At 38.7% G+C, this 20,845-nt stretch overlaps 10 protein-coding genes across 10 annotated transcripts; 5 read left to right on the forward strand and 5 right to left on the reverse strand. All coding sequences in view use genetic code 12, as the record gives it.

The window, feature by feature from the left end:
• Positions 1–14: 14 nt before the first annotated feature.
• I9W82_002580 (tRNA 1-methyladenosine methyltransferase subunit) lies at positions 15–1,430 on the reverse strand (the record flags this gene model as incomplete). The annotated part of the gene is made up of 1 exon (XM_067691451.1): positions 15–1,430. One exon carries the CDS (start codon positions 1,428–1,430, stop codon positions 15–17), a length of 1,416 nt encoding a protein of 471 aa, XP_067549815.1.
• Positions 1,431–1,573: 143 nt separating this feature from the next.
• On the forward strand, positions 1,574–3,451 carry I9W82_002581 (rRNA (cytosine-C5-)-methyltransferase; the record flags this gene model as incomplete). Its single annotated transcript, XM_067691452.1, has 1 exon — positions 1,574–3,451. The coding sequence occupies one exon, from the start codon at positions 1,574–1,576 to the stop codon at positions 3,449–3,451; it is 1,878 nt and encodes a 625-aa protein (XP_067549816.1).
• A 27-nt stretch (positions 3,452–3,478) lies between these two features.
• Positions 3,479–5,815, reverse strand: I9W82_002582 (uncharacterized protein; the record flags this gene model as incomplete). The annotated part of the gene is made up of 1 exon (XM_067691453.1): positions 3,479–5,815. The coding sequence occupies one exon, from the start codon at positions 5,813–5,815 to the stop codon at positions 3,479–3,481; it is 2,337 nt and encodes a 778-aa protein (XP_067549817.1).
• A 158-nt stretch (positions 5,816–5,973) lies between these two features.
• Positions 5,974–7,617, forward strand: SRV2 (adenylate cyclase-binding protein; the record flags this gene model as incomplete). Its single annotated transcript, XM_067691454.1, has 1 exon — positions 5,974–7,617. One exon carries the CDS (start codon positions 5,974–5,976, stop codon positions 7,615–7,617), a length of 1,644 nt encoding a protein of 547 aa, XP_067549818.1.
• A 555-nt stretch (positions 7,618–8,172) lies between these two features.
• YDJ1 (type I HSP40 co-chaperone) lies at positions 8,173–9,387 on the forward strand (the record flags this gene model as incomplete). The annotated part of the gene is made up of 1 exon (XM_067691455.1): positions 8,173–9,387. One exon carries the CDS (start codon positions 8,173–8,175, stop codon positions 9,385–9,387), a length of 1,215 nt encoding a protein of 404 aa, XP_067549819.1.
• Positions 9,388–9,576: 189 nt separating this feature from the next.
• Positions 9,577–11,061, reverse strand: QDR1 (multidrug transporter; the record flags this gene model as incomplete). Its single annotated transcript, XM_067691456.1, has 1 exon — positions 9,577–11,061. One exon carries the CDS (start codon positions 11,059–11,061, stop codon positions 9,577–9,579), a length of 1,485 nt encoding a protein of 494 aa, XP_067549820.1.
• Positions 11,062–11,912: 851 nt separating this feature from the next.
• I9W82_002586 (uncharacterized protein) lies at positions 11,913–13,607 on the reverse strand (the record flags this gene model as incomplete). Its single annotated transcript, XM_067691457.1, has 1 exon — positions 11,913–13,607. The coding sequence occupies one exon, from the start codon at positions 13,605–13,607 to the stop codon at positions 11,913–11,915; it is 1,695 nt and encodes a 564-aa protein (XP_067549821.1).
• A 1,739-nt stretch (positions 13,608–15,346) lies between these two features.
• Positions 15,347–16,069, forward strand: I9W82_002587 (ribosylnicotinamide kinase; the record flags this gene model as incomplete). Its single annotated transcript, XM_067691458.1, has 1 exon — positions 15,347–16,069. One exon carries the CDS (start codon positions 15,347–15,349, stop codon positions 16,067–16,069), a length of 723 nt encoding a protein of 240 aa, XP_067549822.1.
• A 10-nt stretch (positions 16,070–16,079) lies between these two features.
• On the reverse strand, positions 16,080–19,217 carry I9W82_002588 (ribosome biosynthesis protein; the record flags this gene model as incomplete). Its single annotated transcript, XM_067691459.1, has 1 exon — positions 16,080–19,217. The coding sequence occupies one exon, from the start codon at positions 19,215–19,217 to the stop codon at positions 16,080–16,082; it is 3,138 nt and encodes a 1,045-aa protein (XP_067549823.1).
• Positions 19,218–19,560: 343 nt separating this feature from the next.
• Positions 19,561–20,763, forward strand: I9W82_002589 (uncharacterized protein; the record flags this gene model as incomplete). Its single annotated transcript, XM_067691460.1, has 1 exon — positions 19,561–20,763. The coding sequence occupies one exon, from the start codon at positions 19,561–19,563 to the stop codon at positions 20,761–20,763; it is 1,203 nt and encodes a 400-aa protein (XP_067549824.1).
• Between the last annotated feature and the right edge of the window lie 82 nt (positions 20,764–20,845).

Genomic DNA, 20,845 nt, shown 5'->3' on the forward strand with positions numbered 1-20,845 from the left:
AGAATCGAAAACTCTCACTCTTGAGTCTCAACTGTCCTCTCTTCTATATCAATTGCTTCTGTTGTTGATTCAGGCTCCACTGAAGCTTCTGCTGTACCTATAGCACTGACTGGAGTACTTGGCGTGGCTGGCTCAACAGATTCTTCTCTTCTCCTCTTCATCCCTTTTCCAACAGCAATTACACTTTCATCAGGAAAGACCCTTGTGCCCCATAAAATATAGCCTCCTCCACTTCTCATAGTCATTAACGGATGCATCCTTCCGGGTATAGTCTGATAAGGTCTGGCCCTCGTTTCGAAAATGGAAGAAGCTATTATCCTTCTATCGTTTGTGAAATGCTGCTGCACCTCTGCCAATAGCTCCTTGTATTGATTGTATATAACCAATGGCCTAGATCCACCAATTTTTGGTATAACATGTGTCAAAACATCGGGCATATACAAAGTAGACATTGATACAAAGCCATCAAAATTTCCCTCTTCTACTAGATCAATTACCTCATTAACATTGTTGGCCCTCTCGCGCTTTCTCATAAACTGTTCTTTGAGTTTTGGTTTCTTGGGCTCAAAGTCCTCGTCATTGATCTGTATCCTTTCATTGTCTGGTTCGGTAAATTGTAACCAATTGATAGGCTTCACAACCGCATTAATAACTGACTCTTCATAGCCTGAATGTCTCAACATTATTGAATTTGCATGTTCATTTTCATGAAGTAGGACTATGGTACCCTTGCATTCCATCCGTTCCATCATCGCATACAAAAGTAAACCACCAGTTTCATCAATTACAAGGTACTTTCCACCAGGGCGAATATTACCATATGTCATTAACAAACCTAATGACTCAACGCTCAAATCCAACACCTTTGAGGAATCTTTTTCGAGATTGTATTCCAAAAGCTCAGCAGCCCCAAGGTAATCCACTGTGAATCTCCGAAGAAATTTTTGTTGCTTTCGTTTCAAATACTTTTCTTGTGAAAATATTGTCTTTTTGTCAAATCCTCCATGGTTTGCAATCATTTTTTCAATAATAAGTTGCCCAACATTTGAAGACGCCCCACTTCTTTTCAATTCGTCTATATCCTCATTAGTCAAGGTCTGGATCTTGGCGCCGATATCAATAATGTTTTGGTTGTTCTCTGCACTATTGCTAAACATTCTCGTCAATTCTTGTTTCTGTACGTCCTCGTCGGCATTCCAAATTTCTCCAACATCAGTGATACTTTTAATTACTCTAACTGTGTTGTCATCGACTATTTCAAAGGAAGATCCAAGAGGGTGACCCAAAATACCTGATACTTCAAATGAACCAAATTTTCCCAAGCTGATCCGGCCGGATTCTTGTAGTTGAACAACCTTTAGTCCCTTTGATGGCAATCGTATAAGAACATGTTGTCCTATATTAATTGTAGAACGATTTGCATCAGCCATCTGGAGGGTGTGTTTTATAAGTAGCTTGATGATCCCACACGATACAGATTTTTTTTTCTTTTTTGCCTCAATTTTGTTCCTCATCTCATCACAGTTGAATTTTTTGAAAACTAATTTATACTTACAACGTTAGAAAAGAAGTAATGGGGAGAAGAGCAAAGAATAAGCAAGGGTTGCCACCTACATATGATGAGTTCCAAGCACTGAGGGAGAAGAAGGAACACAAGAAAAGAAAAGTTGATGACGAAGCAGCAGCAGCAACACATTCCACTAAAAAGTCAAAATCAAATTCAAAGGACAGAGGGGCAGAATCTTTGAAGAAGCCACCAAAGAAATCCAAAAGAGAAAGTGTGAGTGAAGAAAATGCTTTTGAGGAAGCTGACTTGCCAGAAGTGGATTTAGAAGAGTTGGCATCTGCAAGAAAATCTTTATTCGATGAGTCTGATGAGGAACAGGAAGAGGAACTTGATGATGAACTTAACGATGAATTCGAGGACGGCGATTTGGCAAATGTGGAATCAGATGAAGAGGATCGAGTGAGACACATGTTTTCCGATGATGATGAGGATGAACAAGACTTGGAGGATTTGAATGCTGAAAACATGGAGGCATACTCGAAGCAGCTTGATGATGAGGACGAACTTGAAGCTGAAGAGGCAGAAAAGGAATTACTTGAAGAAGGTACTGTTCAACCACGAGCAAAGGTTTTGCCAACTGGGGCCGAAGAGGAAGAAATGGAACAAGGTCCCCAAGATGTCACCATGGTGAGAACAAGAATGCTTGAAATTGTAAAAGTTTTGGACAACTTCAAAGTGTTAGCAGAAGAAGGGAAATCAAGAGCCGATTACGTGTCGAGGTTAATTAAGGATATTTGTGAATATTTTGGCTATTCTGAATTCTTGGCTGACAAGTTGTTCAACTTATTCTCCCCTTCTGAAGCTATTGAATTTTTTGAAGCTAATGAAACTGCAAGACCAATCACGATAAGGACCAACACTCTCAAAACGAGAAGAAGAGATTTGGCTCAAAATTTGGTCAATCGTGGTGTCAATTTACAGCCAATTGGTTCATGGACAAAGGTGGGATTACAAATCTTTGATTCGCAAGTACCGATTGGAGCTACTCCAGAATATTTAGCGGGACAATACATCCTTCAAGCTGCATCTTCATTTTTGCCGGTGATTGCTTTGGACCCACAAGAGAATGAGCGTGTTTTGGATATGGCCGCTGCACCTGGAGGAAAAACAACCTATATTTCAGCCTTGATGAAAAACACGGGGTGTGTCTTTGCTAATGATGCCAACAAGGCAAGAACGAAATCATTAATTGCAAATATACATCGTTTGGGATGTAAGAATACCATCGTTTGTAATTATGATGCAAGAGAATTCCCTAAGGTGATTGGAGGTTTTGATAGAATACTATTGGATGCACCTTGTTCCGGTACAGGTGTTATCGCAAAAGACGAAAGTGTCAAGGTTAGCAGAACAGAGAAAGATTTCATGCAAATTCCGCATTTACAAAAGCAATTGTTGTTGTCTGCTATTGATTCCGTGGATGCCAATTCATCGACTGGTGGTGTCATTGTATATTCCACTTGTTCCGTTGCAGTAGAGGAAAATGAGGCTGTTGTTGATTATGCATTGAGAAAAAGGCCAAATGTTAAATTGGTTGAAACTGGTTTGGCTATAGGTAAGGAAGGATTTACTTCTTATCGTGGTAAACATTTCAATCCAAAATTAAACTTGACAAGAAGGTATTACCCACATATCTACAATGTTGATGGGTTCTACGTTGCCAAGTTCAAGAAAATTGCATCTTCTCCTCACGATGTTTCAAAAGCAGGTGCAAAGGAAAAGGAAAATGCAGCAAGAGCTGAAGCAGAGGAAGAAGGTATAATTCACGAAGATTTTGCAAACTTTGACAATGAAGAAGATGAGGCGCTAATTGAAAAATCAAAGAAGCACAGTTTGAGAAAGAAGGGTATCAATCCAAGTGCTAAGAAAGGTGTAGGTGCATAGGTATATACGAAAAATCTATTCTTTTCACTATAGAATACAAGCGTTCCCCAATCCGTGTTCCTTTATATATTCTGGCCCATACTCATCGAATTCAGCTTTCGTAACGTACGCTTGTTTGGAATCATTAGAGTTGGCCCATTTATACATACCGTGCCATGCATCCAACAATGGGTCCTTGGCAGTACGTACCTTAAGTGGTGTTCCCACTGGCAAAAACTCTGTGAATTCCCTTTTAACTCTATTTTCGAAACCTGGAAGTAAAGCCAATCCACCTGTGATAAACACATCACTAGCCATACGATAAGATTGGCCACCAGGTTGAAAAATCCCATCCAAACGTCTTCGTAACAAATCGCTTGAAATTTCGGTGATCCCTGCTTGATCAAGACCACCAAGTGTTGGTTGGAACAAAATTTCCGGAACTCTTATGCGTTCAACGTTTAAATGAATCTGGTGGTTCTTCTTTATAATTTCGGGGTGGTTAACAATTTCATCCGGAGACAATCCCTCAGCTTGCATTTCAATGGTGATGTTTGGTCTAGGACCGTGGACAAACTTGTGAAGCACCAGGTTTCTCCAATCAAACGTGTTGGCAACAGCAAAGGTATCTTCATGATGGAAATTAGGATCATATTTCAAGAGTTGTTCCTCAATTGCAAGTATGTCTTTGTTGAGCTTCTCCAACTCTTCTTCAACGGTTTGATTTGAGATTTCCCTATATGCGTTCCAATCGTCGTCATTCGTTCCAAATGTATCATTAGGATCATTATCAATGGTTGCATTGGCATTACGACGCCTCTTTCTAGAAGCTGCAGAAGTGGATCCAGTTTCATCATTTGCCAAATCGGCAATGTTTTTCATACGTTGTTGTGCAGCTGCTGATTTCCTATCCTTCATAGACTCAAGCAACTTCTGTCTATCTTTGACTCTGCTGATAAGTTCGGCTAATCCAACTTTCTTTGTGGTACACCAATCATCCAAGTCACGTTCCCTCCATTTACGTTCCTCTTCCTCACGTTGTAATTGTTCTTCTTGCTCTTGCCTCTTTAATTCTCTATTACGCTCGCGTGCTTCAGCATTAGCTTTGAGCAATTTTTGTTTTCTCTTTTCTTTTATTTGGTCTGGTGTTAATTGATCGTCTGGTATGTCAACCAACGGCCAAGCTTTTGCTGGATCTACTGATTCGTCTTCATCGTCTCCGTCACCACCTTCTCCATCGGCCTGAGCTGCCCTTTTAAGTGATCGCTCTAATGAAGCCATGTACTTTTTAAAGTCATCAAGATCATCAAACCCATCACGCACGACTAAGCTTTCAAATTCTGATGTTGATAAGTTGGAATTATCCTCTTTAAATTTTGAGTAGTAATCCCATTCCTCTTGCTTCTGAGCAAGTTTCTCGATCCGTTTTTGTTGAGCTTGCTTCTGTAAACGTTTGCCTTGCTCCTTTCGTTTCTCAGCCTGTTTCGCCAACTCTTCTTCACTCTTTTTGTTTTCGGTATTAACAGCTATCTCAACTGGAACTTGAACTAAAACATCCTTCTTCTCCAACACATCCATATCTAGTATATGTTTTAGTTCATCTTGGTAATCATCTGAGACGTAGCAGAAATCTTTAAACAAGTTTGTAGTGTGATTAACATTCAACTTATTGGGAAAATAAGGATACTTTAAACTCAAAAGTTTTGACAAGTACAGTTGCGATTGGTCACCACCCCAATCAATCCTTTTAGCTTGAGAAATCAATCCTTTACCATCAAGTACTGGAATTATCGATGTCAGTTCATTTCCAGTGCCAATAACCAATCCAGTAGACCTTCCATCTGAGTTGGCATAATAAGAAAATAAAGAATCAAGACCAAACGAAATTTTCGGTACCTGATAGGCTTCAAATAGTAGTTCATACATAGTCTTTCGTTGGTTATAAGGACAAGTTAATGGTTCAGTCATGATGATGGGGTTATTCACTTTCCCATTGGTACTCTGAACAGACAAATGTTCAAAAGAATAATCAAGCATAAATTCGATGTAATCCCAATTTGTAATCAATGGACCATCATAGGGAGTCTTTGTTGTTGACTTTAACGCTGAGTCGCTCAAGACATCGTTTCCAATGATGGTTAGAGTTTTCGAAAGTTTTCTATCCCTGTGTCGTGAAATAACTGCAGGAAATACATTGTTTGGTTCCGCATTGTTCGTTAGTCCTATTCTCCAGTTCGATGTTCCAAGATCTATGGCAATGGGTACGCCTGTTTGATAATGACTGTAGAAAGGTTCGGGTTTGTTTGAGCCTATAACGACGTCTTTCAAATAATGAACTTCTTGAGGCGGAAGCAGTTCTGCTTCTGTCTTTGACTTTGATGGCATTGAAAGTAGAGAAGCTGGGTGTTTGATCGTAGTTGACCTTTTGTTAGTTGTTAAATTTTTTCCGATCAGACGAATCAGCAATTTCTCGCAAAAAAACCAAAAAATTCCAAGCTTTGACACAGTTTTACTCAATTCCTATTTCTACAAAACGATTTAATATGTCTGGAGAAGAGAGTCAATTCAACGTTCAAGGCTATAATATTGTGACCATTCTCAAGAGATTGGAAGCTGCTACTTCTCGACTTGAGGATATTACCGTGTTCCAAGAAGAAGCTAATAGACAAAAGAATGTCGCCGAAACTCTGACATCCAAGTCGGCACATGCACCACTGGGTGGCAATGGTGCAAATGAGACATTGGTCAGTGTGTCTTCATCATCAAGTGTCTCGCCTGGAAGTAGTACCATACAAGGAAAAGAAACTCCACCAGAGAAGAAGAAATCGATTCTTGCTTTTGAACAATTCATTCATGAATTTGTCGTTCCCTTTGTCAATACATCCAACCAAATTGACTCTGCTGTTGGTGAATCTTCCAAAGCATTTGCCGATGCGTTTGTGGAGCAAACCAAGTTTTTGGAAATTGTCTCAGAGTCAAAGAAGCCTGACATGGCAGATCCACTTTTAGGTCAAGTGTTGGCGCCCATGAATGAAAAGATTTCAAAAATCAACAACTTGAAAGATGACAATAGAAGGTCTTCTTATTTTAATCACTTGAATACTTTAAGTGAAAGTGGCGCTGTATTTTTCTGGATTGGAGTTGAAACTCCGGTTTCATATGTTTCTGATATCAAGGACAGTGCAAAATTCTGGTCAGACAGAGTATTGAAAGAATTCAAAGATAAGGACAAGGTTAATGTTGACTGGGTTAACCAGCTCGCGCAGATTTTTGATGAATTAAGAAATTATGTTAAGGAATATCACACCAAGGGCGCAGCTTGGAATCCTAATGGTAAGCCATTTGCGCAAGCCGTCGAAGTTTTGAATTCTTCAACCAAAGCTGGCTCTAAGGATATATCACAAGGAAAAACTTCTGGACCTCCAGCTCCGCCTCCACCACCACCAGCTTCATTTTTTGAAGAGTCATCTGCTCCTTCATCTAACGCTGTAAGTTCATCAGAAGGTGGTATGAATGCTGTTTTCGCACAGTTGAACCAAGGTTCCAATGTTACTTCTGGTTTGAAGAAAGTGGATAAATCCGAGATGACGCACAAGAATCCCGAATTGAGAAAACAACCACCAGTTGCACCTAAGAAGCCAAAAAATTTGGCAGGTCATTCTACACACGCTGTACCAGTTGCAGCAGCTCCTAAAAAGGCACCAAAGAAAGAATTGGTTGATGGTAGTAAGTGGATTATTCAGAATTTCACTCAAAGTGATGCACAAACACCTATTGTTATTGAGACTGAAAACTCTCAGTCAGTGTTTATCGGAAACTGTAGTGATGTTACTATTCAATTAAAGGGCAAGGCTAACGCAGTTACCATTTCCGAAACTAAAAAAGTTGGTGTTGTTATTGATTCGTTGATTTCAGGTGTGGAGATAATCAAGTCCCACAAGTATGGATTACAAGTGATGGGTTTGGTTCCAATGATTAGCATTGACCAATCTGATGAGGGATCTATCTACTTGTCTACAGAAAGTATTGACAATGACTGTCAAATCTACACTAGTAAAACTACTGCATTAAATGTGAATGTACCTGAAGCAAACAATGATTTCAAAGAGTTGGCTGTCCCAGAACAAATTGTGTCTACCGTGAAAAATGGTGTCTTGACCAGTTCAATCGTGGAACACGCTGGTTAGTCTACTGGTTTGAGACGAGACCAAGTTGCTGGGAGAAGCGTATAAACTGACAGTAAAGTGTAAGTTGCTGGGAGACAGTGTATAAACTGATAGTAAAGTACATTTTGATTTTGGTAGCTTTTGTATTGGTAGCTCCTCTTTTGGTAGCACTTCGTGTAATCTCTGGATGTCCCCTTTTCTTTCTAGAAGTTTCTTTTTCTTTTGGTTTGATTAAGTACTTTGATGTTTGTTATTTTGCATTACGTAATACAAAAAGTCTCACATTACGTAATGTGATAGAGTGAAAATTTTATATGAAGAGCTTTTTTTTTCATTTCTTTTTTTTTTTTTATTAAGATAAATCTCTTTCTTTTACTAATCTTTCCTAGACCAAAACCTATATTTACAGTAGTCTCCCATATACTGTTACTAGATTCCAATCAGATAGCAAGACCAGAACTATCCCCTCTATTGGTTTAACTACATTCAACTAGAATATATCAGCATTAGATCAATTTTTTATTTTTTATTTTTTACAGCCACATATACATCCCACACATACACATTTAACACAAGATGGTCAAGGATACCAAATTTTACGATACTTTAGGTGTATCACCCACTGCCAGTGATACTGAATTAAAGAAGGCTTACAGAAAAGCAGCTTTGAAATACCATCCAGATAAAAACTCTACCCCAGAAGCTGTTGAAAAATTTAAAGAAATTTCCCACGCTTATGAAATATTATCTGACGAGCAAAAGAGAGACATTTACGATCAATATGGTGAAGAAGGTTTGTCTGGTCAAGGTGGTGCAGGTATGAATGCCGACGATATTTTCTCCCAATTCTTTGGTGGCGGTTTCGGTGGTGGATTTGGTGGAGGGCCACAAAGACCAAGTAGAGGTAAAGACATCAAGCATAGTATTGGATGTACTTTGGAAGATTTGTACAAGGGTAAGACCACAAAGTTGGCCTTGAACAAAACTGTATTGTGTAAGGGGTGTGATGGTAGGGGTGGTGCGGAGGGAAAAGTCAAAGAATGTACAAATTGTCATGGTTCTGGTATGATGTTTGTTACTAGGCAAATGGGACCTATGATTCAAAGATTCCAAACTGTATGTGACAAGTGTCAAGGTACTGGTGACTTGTGTGATCCAAAAGATAGATGTACCAAATGTAAAGGTAAGAAGACTGAAACTGAAAGAAAGATTTTGCAAGTACACATTGATCCTGGTATGAAAGATGGTCAAAGAATTGTCTTTAGTGGTGAAGGTGACCAAGAACCAGGTATTACTCCAGGTGACGTCGTGTTCGTTGTTGATCAAAGACCAAACTCAGAATACGAAAGAAAGGGTAATGATTTGTACAGAGAATATGAAGTTGATTTATTGACTGCTTTGGCCGGTGGGGAAATAGCTTTTAAACATATTTCTGGTGACTGGATCAAAATCAATGTCAACCCTGGTGAGATTATTGCTCCTGGTGAATTGAAGACTGTAGAGGGTCAAGGTATGCCAATCTATAGACATGGTGGTCATGGTAATTTGATTATCAAGTTTTCAGTTCAATTCCCACAAAACCACTTTGCTGATGAAGATAAACTTAAGGAGTTGGCTTCTATCTTGCCACCAAGAAAGCAAGTTCAAATTCCAAATGGTGCTGAAGTTGATGAATGTGATATGGTATCATTTGATCCTGCTAAACATCAACAAAGAACTAGAGGCTCGTATGATTCAGATGACGAAGATGGACAAGGTCATGGCCCAGGTGTTCAATGTGCCTCTCAATAAACGTAATTTATAGATCTAATTTTTTTCTTTCTTTTTTTTTTTTTTGCATTGCATCTTTCAATTCCTCTTTGTTTAGTTTATGGTTCAATGAATAGATATTGGTGAATATTGTGAATCCACATCAGGTAATAAAAGAGTGAAGTATATTGAAAGTGCATTAGTGACGTCATAATTTTCTATATTCTATATCTATTCTGTTGAATGGTTTTGTTTAATTCTTTTACTGGCTGAGTGAAGAACATATATCAAGCATAAATCACACAATAGACAGAGACCAGCAATTAAAGTGTAGGTACCTCCTAAATCCATTGCATCAAGCATCTTGTCCAAGACGCCTACTCCCAAAGCAGCTAACCAACATCTCATCAAGTTCAAGCAACTAGTAGATGCGCTGCCTTGGCCTGGGTGTAAATCCACTAGTAACGTAGTACAAATTGAAATAAACACTGATGACGAAAATGCAATTAATATGGTGGATATGATAATTGAGATAATATGTCTGTTATATTGAATGCACCATCCAAATATAATCAACCCAACAATCATCAACACAGCAGGAGCTACGCACAAAGTTAATCTAGTTGCAACTTGATTGAATGGGGGTCGTTGATCAAGTGGTAAATCTTCCACTTGTTTATCATAAGCAGTCTTGCGCTTCCTGTAATACCAATTCATAAATTTACCAATAAACATGGAACCAAGAAGACAAGCAATACCTTGAGGTAGATAAATGAGACCCACATGCATAACACCATAATTGTACTTTGATGATTCTAGCTCTGTTGATAGTGAAGTTAATACCATTGTCCATGCAGCAAAATGTAAACCTGAAGGTAGTAACGTCAAGAATATTTCCTTTTGAATGAATATGCGAAATGGTCCAAGAATATCAAATGGCTTTTTACTAGCAATGGTCATATAATCATTAGTCATTTTCTTTTGAAATGAAGGTAAATAGATGGTCATTGATTTATGAATAAGATTTTTGGGCATAATTGTTCCATTTCCCACAATGCGTCTTGAAGTTTCTGCAAGAATGAAAAAGGCCAATACAAAAGTTACACCTCCCCCAATTGCTAAAAATACAAAAATCGATCTCCATGTGTGAAACCCGCTAATCAATGCAGCACCAATCAAACCTCCAAGACCATTACCCAATAGCTGCAATCCTGATACCGTACCAACCATACCTCCACGATTCTCGGGAGTACAAACATCACCAGACACACCAGAGCTTATAGCAATAACCGGGGCAATTCCAGCCGCTTGAATGCATCTTAGCACCGCCAATAACCAATAAACATTTGTTTGTGAAAGCGCAATACATGCGGCAATGAAGATCAAAATGCTTGCTAAAATAACAGGTCGTCTTCCAAAAGTATCAGCTAGATTTGACGATATCGTTGGAGTGATCCCTTGGAGTAAAAGGTAGCATACAACTGAAATGTTCATAATGTCTTCCGTGGTATGGAAATACGAGGTTAATGTAGGTAAAGCAGGAAAGTAAATCGGTGAACTAACGGTACTCCAAAACCCAACAAGACTTAAAATGATAACAAGTTGAAATTTCTCAAATTTGTGGAAGATGGTGTAAGGGTAGGCCAGTTTCAGTTGAACGGCATGGGATAAATCTAAATCCAAATCATCTTTATGTATCTTCTCTTGGTCGTCCATAATTTAATGAGTGGAGACATGTAAAAAAAGTCAAGTGACCAGTGGAATGAACAACGATGCTAAGTCTATAGCTGCGTAAATGCCTTTTTGGATATCCTTGTTGAATGGATGTTTAAGCCTATTTATATATCGTGTGGCTTTCAAAAGTAATGAGGCATTTCTTTTTTTCATTTTTTTTTTTTATTTTTTAACGTACATCACAATTACACAAACGTTTAAAATGTCTAAACTATTGACAGTCAAATGCGCGCACACGGAATTATTACCCAATTAGTAAACGTGGTTAAACTCCATTGAGGAAAGCACTTTCTAAAGTGGTCATGGTTACATGTATCGAAAAAAGTCACGCAATACTATGAGGGTAGCAGGTAGGTAGTGTACTAAGCAAGCAGAGAATGCAACTTGCGGGATATTTATCGGGGGAAGTGAGATCTAGATTTATGGTTCTGATCTCGTGGTTTGTAAAAGCAGTATAATGCCGCTCCGAAAGTCCGAAATAAAGTCCGCCATCAAATTCTACATGGAGTAATTCTCGCTGTTTAAATTCGACAAACCAGACCATATCGCCTCAAAGGAACGATGCTGATGGAGTGTGGAGCAATGTTATTGTCTTCTTCCATTTGAAAGCTGAGGGTAATGTATACTGTACCGTTATTGAGAGAGATCAATGCTAATCTTGAATGGTATTATATATTTCCTAGAGAAAAATATCTTATATGATGTCATTGAATATTCTATTGAGCTGCTGAGGCTCAACTTGACATAGATAGAACTGAATTAAAACGTTGAAATCTGAAAAAGGGTATGAATTAAAACCGAAACCGGCCACGGGTTTCAAAATCCCTCCTATACTACTTCTCCTTGTGCGGGTTATTGTACTTTCTAGCAGGAGGATTCTTTGGAGTTGTGATCATGAAATTAATACTTCCAGCCTGTTTGGAATTCTTTTGCCTCTTTGAAGCTGGCGCATCATCCTCCACTGACTTAAAAACAATCTTTTTAGAATCCGTAGATTCAAATTGGTGAGTAGGAACAGGGTGTTTAGCAGTCGAATGATGATGAGGCTTTTGTATAGGGCGTGGTGAAGTTCGACCAGAAGGAGAGTGATGGTGTTGGTGAAGTGGTGATGAATCTTGAAGTGAAGGTTGAAGCTGCTGTGGTGGTGGTTGTAATTGTGGAGGTGACCCAACAGCACTAGCGTTTGTGTATGCATGATGATTGTAAGTTGTTGGAGATGTAGTTACGTAGTAAGGATATTGTGGAGGAATGTAGTTGGGGCCACCGTGTGGATAAGCATGTGGATGTATTATTGGGTACTTTGGCAAATGAGGAGATCCCAGATTGGACATATCTTTACTTGATGTAGGTTGAGTGTGGACTTGACCAGTTGCAGGAGGTAGTGGTAGATTTTGTACCTGTAATGCTGCGGCTGGTGGTGGTGGCTGAGGAATGTGTTGAGGTGTAGTATAGTGGCTACTTGGGTAAGTTGTAGGTGGGGGTGATGGTTGAATGGATGGCAGGTGTTGTTGCAGCAGACTTTGAGTAGCACCAGATGATGTATGAGAATGTTGTGGTCCTTGTGGGGCCAGCTGTTGCTCGGGAGGCTGTTCTGATTCTTTTGAGTTGACAATAAACAGAAGTGGCAAGAAACCTGAATTAGCAGGTGAAGATCCTTTGGTGGTGGAGTCACTACTGTCCGAGACAACCCTTCTATGTGCCAATGCTGGAGTTTTGTTTGGTGATCTCAGTGGAGAAACAATATTTGAGCCAATTATGCTTTGTGCTGTTTCTGAGAATGATGGTAGTTGAGTATCTGAGTGTTTTCTTTTGAACCTTGACAATTCAGATTCAGACAATCTTGAGTTTTCAGCAAGGTCATTGATCATTCCTTTTGGATCCTGCTTCAACTTCTCGATCTGGTTGTTCAAGCCTTGAGCTGATATGGAATCAGATGCAAATAAAAAGGGGATGAGATCGGCATTCACATTCAACTCCTTAGCAATGGCAAACAACTGTAAAGCTGTATCCCCAATTTCCTTCTTTAGAACACTTTGTTTTGTCCTTTCTTGTTCTATTTGTAGCTGGATCAATTCACTCAAGATGTCGGTATTGTGTGGTAGTGATGATTTTTGCTCAATGGTATTTGGCAAACCAGCTAAAACACGAGCCATTTCTTCCTCTACCTTAGGTTTATCGGCGCTTTGGGTTGCTCCACCTTCTTGCTCTGGGGTTTTCATATGTACAATTTTCTCCAAAGTTTGGGCATTCATCAGTGACAGATGTCCATAATGCTTATACTTTGCTTTGTCGACTGTGAAATCCTTTAAAGTTGACAATAAATCGGCATTTGTGGGAGATAATTTCTCTCGTTGTGGTTTATGAATGATCTCCTCGTCTGTGGGCGAAGGGGTGGTGTAATTAGAGAATGTCTTTGGTTGATTCGGTACTGTTGTTGTTGTGGTGGTGGTAGGTTTTGTTGTGGTCGATGCTGCTGCTGACGCTGACGCTGATGCTGAACGCCGACCCAACTCTGGAGTAGCACTCATTAGATTAACGATCGATAACACCTTGGAAACTTTGCAATTGTCGAAATACAGTAATGCAGCTATGGCACTTGAATAATGATTGTTAATGCGAGTTGTGATGGGTGAGCACTATGTCTATAAAACGAAGGATTGCGTGCTATGGATCATAAACACTTGACAAGATGAAGGTGATTGATGAAAGGATGTAAGAGAAAATGTTTAACCAAGTTTCAAATTATTACAATTTGTAAAAGAATATGGCTACTGTTTTGTATTTAATTAGTTGAGACTTTTCTGATTTCTCGTTAGTTTGTGTAAACTTTGAAAGGAGAGTTGTACTGTTGGTATTGTTTTTGTTGTTCAGATCCGGAGATAGTGATTTTCCATCATTGCGTACTCAAAAAGGCATGTTATAGGCCGTAGTTGTCTGTGTGTTGAAGTTCAACAATATTATCAATGAAATATAAATTTTGATAAGATTTCCTAATCGGGAAAGTTTTTTTTTTGGCAAAAAAACAAAAGGCTGCGAAAAAGGGAAATTTTTTTTTTTTTTTCTTTAAGAAGCATCGAAGAACAACAACACCCTTTTTGTCCTTCTTTTACTTAACTCTTTCATTTTTCTATTTTTGGCGCTAAGCATGCATTTACATAGAGTTTTTCTCATGTTCAGGAACGTATTTTTTTTTTTGAAACCATGCTTCAACTGGCTACAATCAAGAAGCTTTTGTATTGTTGTTTAACTTTAAGCTCGCTATCATATGCCAATTATGATTACAACAATAGTGATGGTTGTAGAGCAATTTTAGGACCTGATTAAAGTTCATGCAGAAATTGGGAGCAAGTTTTGGTGTCGAAACGTGTGAGTGACCTCTGTGTAGGTGCATGTTTAAGAAGCCTTCAAATTTTTTAGATTGACCCTCAACAATTTTGCCATTTAAGGTACAGTTGCTAGTACTACAAAACGTGCTATCTATTCAAAGCCCCTTTGGCCAACACTATTCAACGTATAGACAAGTTACCACCTCCATTACCGCAATGAGCCGTTGAATCAGCCAAAATTGTTGTAATTATGGTCTGTTCAAAGTCTAGACTTTATGCAATATGTGTTAATGCAAGTTAGGAAGTACACAAAAACTTGCAGCAAAAAAACAAAGAATACACAAAAGAAGATATGCAATCCATTGTAGAAAATTAATTTCCTTAAACGGTTAGGAGTTTTGAAGTACCTTTTGAAGATCACTCTGTTTTCGTTCTAGGGACTGGATGAGTAAAATATATGTGATGGAAAGCCAACAGAAAGGTATTGAGTGTAAATTTACGAGCTTACAGTATTTCGGTTTTAGTGGTGCTTACAAATTCAATGTTTGACATATTTTGAGACACAACTACTTTGCTGTAAAACAGCTGATTTCACTCTGCTGGATCTGAGCACACATTACTTATTGCTTGCTTGAGAGGCAACTATGTACAACAGCGCAACTCGACAACTGTATGTAGTCCTCTCCACTTTCTCAGGTAAACGTTTTCTCCCTTATTGCGCCCTCGAGCAAAGGGGTAATCACTCATTTACATGTGGCGGCAATGATTATAAATCAATAATTGAAACGTTTTCTGATACTCAACAATAAAGGAAGTAACACTGGTATCTGGTAAAAGATCACTCACGTGAAACATTGTAGAGTGAGAAAGAGAAAAGAAAAAAAAAGTCTAAAAAAGTGAATCACCATATGGGTGCAGGCTGAGATTGCAACTTAAATTTTATGACTAAGCAAAATGACAAGGTTGTGCTTATCGCCTTTGGGGGACCTTCATCAAGCGGGAAAACCACAGTTGCGCAAACTTTGAAAGGTCTTCTTTCAGATGCTACGCTAATCCATTTGGACGATTTTTATCTCACCGATTCGCAAATACCAATTGATAAAGCAACCGGATACCAAAACTGGGATTGTGCAGAAGCTATAGATTTTGACAAGTTTACTGCCTATCTTTTGAATTTGAAACTGGGGAAGGAGCAAATTCCCATCAACTCAATCCAATCAAATGACTTGAACTTGAAATTGGATCCAACTGAAGAGAATACGGTGATCGATGCAATTAATCAACACCGGGATAAGTTTGAAGGAAAGAAATTGGTTTTTATTGATGGATTTATGTTATTCCACAACCCAGACTTGATCAAGCTATTTGACATAGAGCTTCTTTTTCATGCGTCATTGAGTACATTGAAAAAAAGGCGAGAATCAAGAGGCGGTTACACTACAGTTGAAGGATTTTGGGTTGATCCGCCAGATTATTTTGAAAAAATTGTGTGGCCAGCTTTTGTAAATTCACACAAGTATTTATTCGTAGGGGAGAATGTGGATGACAAATTAAAACCAGAGGTTTTAGAGAAATTCAACATTTACGATATCAGAAACGATCCAGATTCGAGTTTACTGGAGTTGGTTAACAAATCACTTGATATAATAATAGATAACTTATAGATACAATATTCTATTTCTTTCCCTTTTTGTTCTTTTTGATTGCCTTCATCTCTTGTTCGTAAATGTCACTTGCATTCTCTCCTGATTTCCTTTTTCCTTTCTTAACAGCAACAACACCAGTTCCATTCGACTTGCCTTTTGCTGCTTTGGACATTGACTTTTCATCCCATTCTCCATCATCAGCTATTGCATATTTCTCCAAATTTAATGCGTTTATCAATTCCCTTTGCTTCTCTCTCATCTCTGATATTGCTTCATCACCAGCTTCTTCTAAATCTTCATGCAAGTTTTGTTCAATTTGGTTATAATCCACTTCCTTTTCAACTTCCCCTTCCATTTCTTTAACTTGTTCATCCTCTAACTCTGGCAATTGCTCTTCAATGGCCCTCGTCAAAACGTTTCTAAAATATGTAGAAAACTTTCTGACAATCTTGGCAAACATTGCCATTGCTTGGTTGGGAGCTAGATTAAGCTCACTGGCTATTTGATCGATATTTTTGTGCTGTAAACCAATCGCCAACAAGATAGCAGACTGTACCGAAGACAAACTAACTTGGTTTCCTGTTTTCTTTGAAAAATACAACTGTGCAATGAGTGGCAACATGTCAACAATTACATGATAGTCTAATAAGTTATTGGCATATGAATCCAATCTTTTCAAATCAAATGGAGACAACAAATCGTCGAGTCTTTCTTTGGTCAACAATTTTGTGCTATGTTCTCCCTCACCTTGCTCTGCAGCTTCGATGATACCCAAAGCTTGAGATGCTTGGAACTTCTTAAACTCATACGACAATAATTGCAAGAAGCGTTTGTGGAAATCTTTTGAAAACTCATGCAACCATTTGTTCTCCCTTTCGGGCAAGACATTCAATACAACTGCCGTATGTTCACCTGTCAATTCATTGGCTGTTTGTCTTAGGTAAACTGGAGTAAAGCCTGCCTTTTTCCAAAATTTATGCAACTGAGGAGTGAAGCCATAGGAGACACCAAGGTAATCTAAATAATAAGGTGCCTTTTCCGAGAGTTTCAACAACAATGGTGGCAACGATGATGCTTCTCTTAATTTAATTTCATCCTTCAATGACCCATTGGCTAACTCTTTATCAGTGACACGAGTCAAAGTAGTGTCATTTAAAGTCGAAGATTCACTAATGTCAGTAAATTTTCCAGAATAATAATCTTGCAATAATTCCATAGCTCTTGAGCCATATCCCATACCGGAATACTCTGGATTTGTGGCAATTCTAACCACCCTAGCCCCAGACAAAGAAGCAAACTCTTCATCCTGAAACTGTTGGGAAATCAACCATGGAATTAAATCACCACCAGCTCTTTGACCCCTACTTAATGATTTCCTCACACTCTCCTTTGAAATTTCACCTTCTAATGCTAATTGAACAACACATAATGGATCAGGTATCTTATTGTCACCTTCGTCAATAGGAGGTAACAAAACAAACAACTGATGAGCAGGGGCATCAGACATTAATTGTAAATCATTAGGTGAGTTTTTGTAATGGGATGCCACATACAATGCCATCATTTTCTGCAAAAATGCTTCCGATACTGGATGGTATGAAAACAAGGTATCTCTGTTGACGTAAAACAAATTACATTGAGATGGATGTGGGGTTCCCTTTGTGGCAAATTTCGCATTCTTGGATAATGAAACATCAAGGCACAACAACTTGTTCAACCATTTCTCCACTGGATCACCAGGAGCATATCTAATAGGTTCATCTAAAACAACTTCCTTCAAATTTCTGGTCAAGGATCCGCCAACATCGGTCAGCTTCTTATCTCTTGACACAATTTCAGTGCCTGCAGGTGCATTTCTCATTTGCTGTTCATTACGCAACTGTTGAATCAATTTCAAAGATAAGGATCTACCAGTACCTTCATACCCATTGATTGTTGAAGCCATAAACACCAAATATGGACCCATCAATTTTTTGACAACCGGTAACGGTATAGCTGCAGCTTCATCTATAATCAATAACTCAGCCTGTCCTAATACGTGGTTATCAGTTGGGGAGATATACTGAATAGTCTGTCTATGTTCTCTTTTAATGTCTACCCTAACAATGGCTTTGTTGAACGAAGGATTGGTCGATTGTATAATATCATAATCCAAGTGCTCTGTATAACCTAATGCATCAAATCCTTTAAACACAAATTCAAACAAGGTTTTCAAATTCTCTGGTGAGGGTGAGGTGACAAAGATATTTGAATATCCCTGTGATACTGCTGCTGCGATGGCAATACCCAATGCAGCTGACTTACCACGACCTCTTCCTGCAGTCAATGTCACAGTACTTCTCAATGTTTTCTCCACAATAACATCAATGAACGTGAGGATAGCTTGAGCTTGATTTATTGTCTTGGATAGATTTACAAGACTTCCAGCTGGCTGGACATCTGCCAAGCTTTCCTTTAATTCTTTGAGTTCCATCTGCTTTGGAGTTAGCTCATCATCGTCTTTGGGTGGTAATGGTTTCACATGTTTGCCTCCTGAGATAGGTAAAACGTTCAACTCATCGTCCACAACTAGACAATTTTCACACGATCCTAAAGACAACAAGAACCTTTCATTGAATCTGGCTACCACATCATCATGAGCTTCGGTTCGGTACCTCGAGTGTATATCCATACTCATAGTATAAAGCTGTTTCAAAGAGGTCATGTTCTTCAATAATATTACCACTAACCCACCACCTTCAACAGTCTCAATTGTCCTTGCTAACAAGTTGGGAGTCATGGCCTCAAAATCTTGTAGAATACACATTCCATACGTGTTACCCAATATCTTGTCAGTCTCTTTATAATAGACATATCTGATATGTTGGTTCGAAATGAACGCTTCAAATGGATCCTGATCATTGACTTCTCTGATGCCTCGTTTAATATCTTTCTTGATCTTCGCTTCTCTCTTTTGCCTATGTGATGTAAATCCCAATAATTTCTTCTTATAAGCCCATAAAACAGACTTGTTCATCTTGAGATCGGCACTCATCATCAAATAGTGCAAGTTGGGTAGCTGGTTCTTTGCCTTGTCACCAACAATGACAAAAAAAGATCTTTGTTTCTCTTGGACACCATTACGTATCAATGAAGGTATACGAGCATCAATGGCCTTTTTACCCATGTTTGTTTAGTGAAGAAGGTGTTTGATGTGATGAGGGAAAGAGGGAAAAAAAAAAATTTGAGGTCTCAAAGTACGATGAGATGGAGCGAGCTACCAAATGCGTTCAAACAAAGTATGGAAAACCAGCATAGTGTGGATTTCGGACCTCCTCCAGTCTTTGATGCAATATAGTACATTGCAATGGCTATAGGGGATCTGACACTGTAAACCAAGATTAAAATTAAATGCAAAGGGTATATGCGTATCTCTTTATTGGTGTAGTAAATTTGTGTTGCAAATCTTTCATCTCTTTTGCAACACACCTCCAAGGATGAGCACATTACACAACAAAATATCTACTGAGATGATCTATTCAGATCCTAGTCCTTTGAGTAATACTTCATCTAAGCTAGCACCTAGGTCTACTTTGCAATTCAAAGTTGGTCCACCATTTAGCGATACAATTGAAGTTTCACCAGTGTTTGTCAAATCCACAAACTCGAAAGTAAATCCAACGATACAAGCACGAATCGATAGAGGCTTTGAATTAAAGGAAGATAATTGGTTTGGGTATAAACGTAACTACTTTTCCTTGGTGGCCACATTTCTGTTTGGGGAACACAATCCAAGTGTTGCGTTACTTCAGGAAAATGGTTTTTATTTGACCACAATGGGAGAAGTTCACGACATCAAAAGATTTGCAATCAGGATAGTCGGTAGGAACGTCCGGGACAACAGTGAGGCAGTTCTAGTGCAGCACACGGCAAAAAGAACCTTTGGAGTTATCCCATCCATAATTTACTCAATTCCTGGAACTTTACCAAGTCATTCTGCAATCAAACAAACCTTTCACGTTAGGAATAGGGAAAAGCTAGAAAAGTCAAAGTGGATGTTTGCTATTAAATATAATCGTATACCCATCAAAAGTCAAGATTCTATTCTACATGGTTACAAAAAGGGAGAACCGTTTGTGACGGTAGCAAAGTACGAAAGAATACAGTTCACCACGTCCAACGGAAAACAACGCCCGAGAAATCAAGTTATTATCCAGGTCCAGCTTTTAGGTGAATTGAAAGAGGAAAATACTTTCGCAGTTGTGGCTATTGCAAATACTCCTCCACTTACAATAAGAGGAAGATCAACATGCCCAAACGCTGACGTCAAACAACCGCAGCCATTGCAGAAAATCAACAACTTAGATAGCTATTTGAACATGTCGCAATACGTGCCCTCCCCATTGAGTCAAAGCTTCCTTCGATGCCATCAAGAAAATACAGTTCCATACTCTGATGGGATCCTACAAGCTATCGACTCCATTGCATTTTCCGATAGGCCCGCTTCTAACTCGTGGGAGAACATTGAAAACACAACATTCTTCAACACAGTTGACAAGCAAATCCAACTTGACCCATTTCTATGCTTACCTGGGGATGATTTCACACATTTAAGTTCCTCGAGTTTTTCAGATGACTACTTCCTCTATAGTGAGGGTTATTCTGATATTACACCTTTGCCGGACAAACCTTGTGACACTTGCGTAGAACCTCAATTGGTATTCAAAGAATAGTTTGTACACTGTATAGATTTATGGGAAAAAAAAATGAAAATTGAACAAAGAAAAAAAAAAAAATAGAAATGAAAATTGCAAA

Source organism: Candida metapsilosis, assembly GCF_017655625.1.
Source record: "Candida metapsilosis strain BP57 chromosome Unknown scaffold2, whole genome shotgun sequence".
Classification (NCBI taxonomy): Eukaryota; Fungi; Ascomycota; class Pichiomycetes; order Serinales; family Debaryomycetaceae; genus Lodderomyces; species Lodderomyces metapsilosis.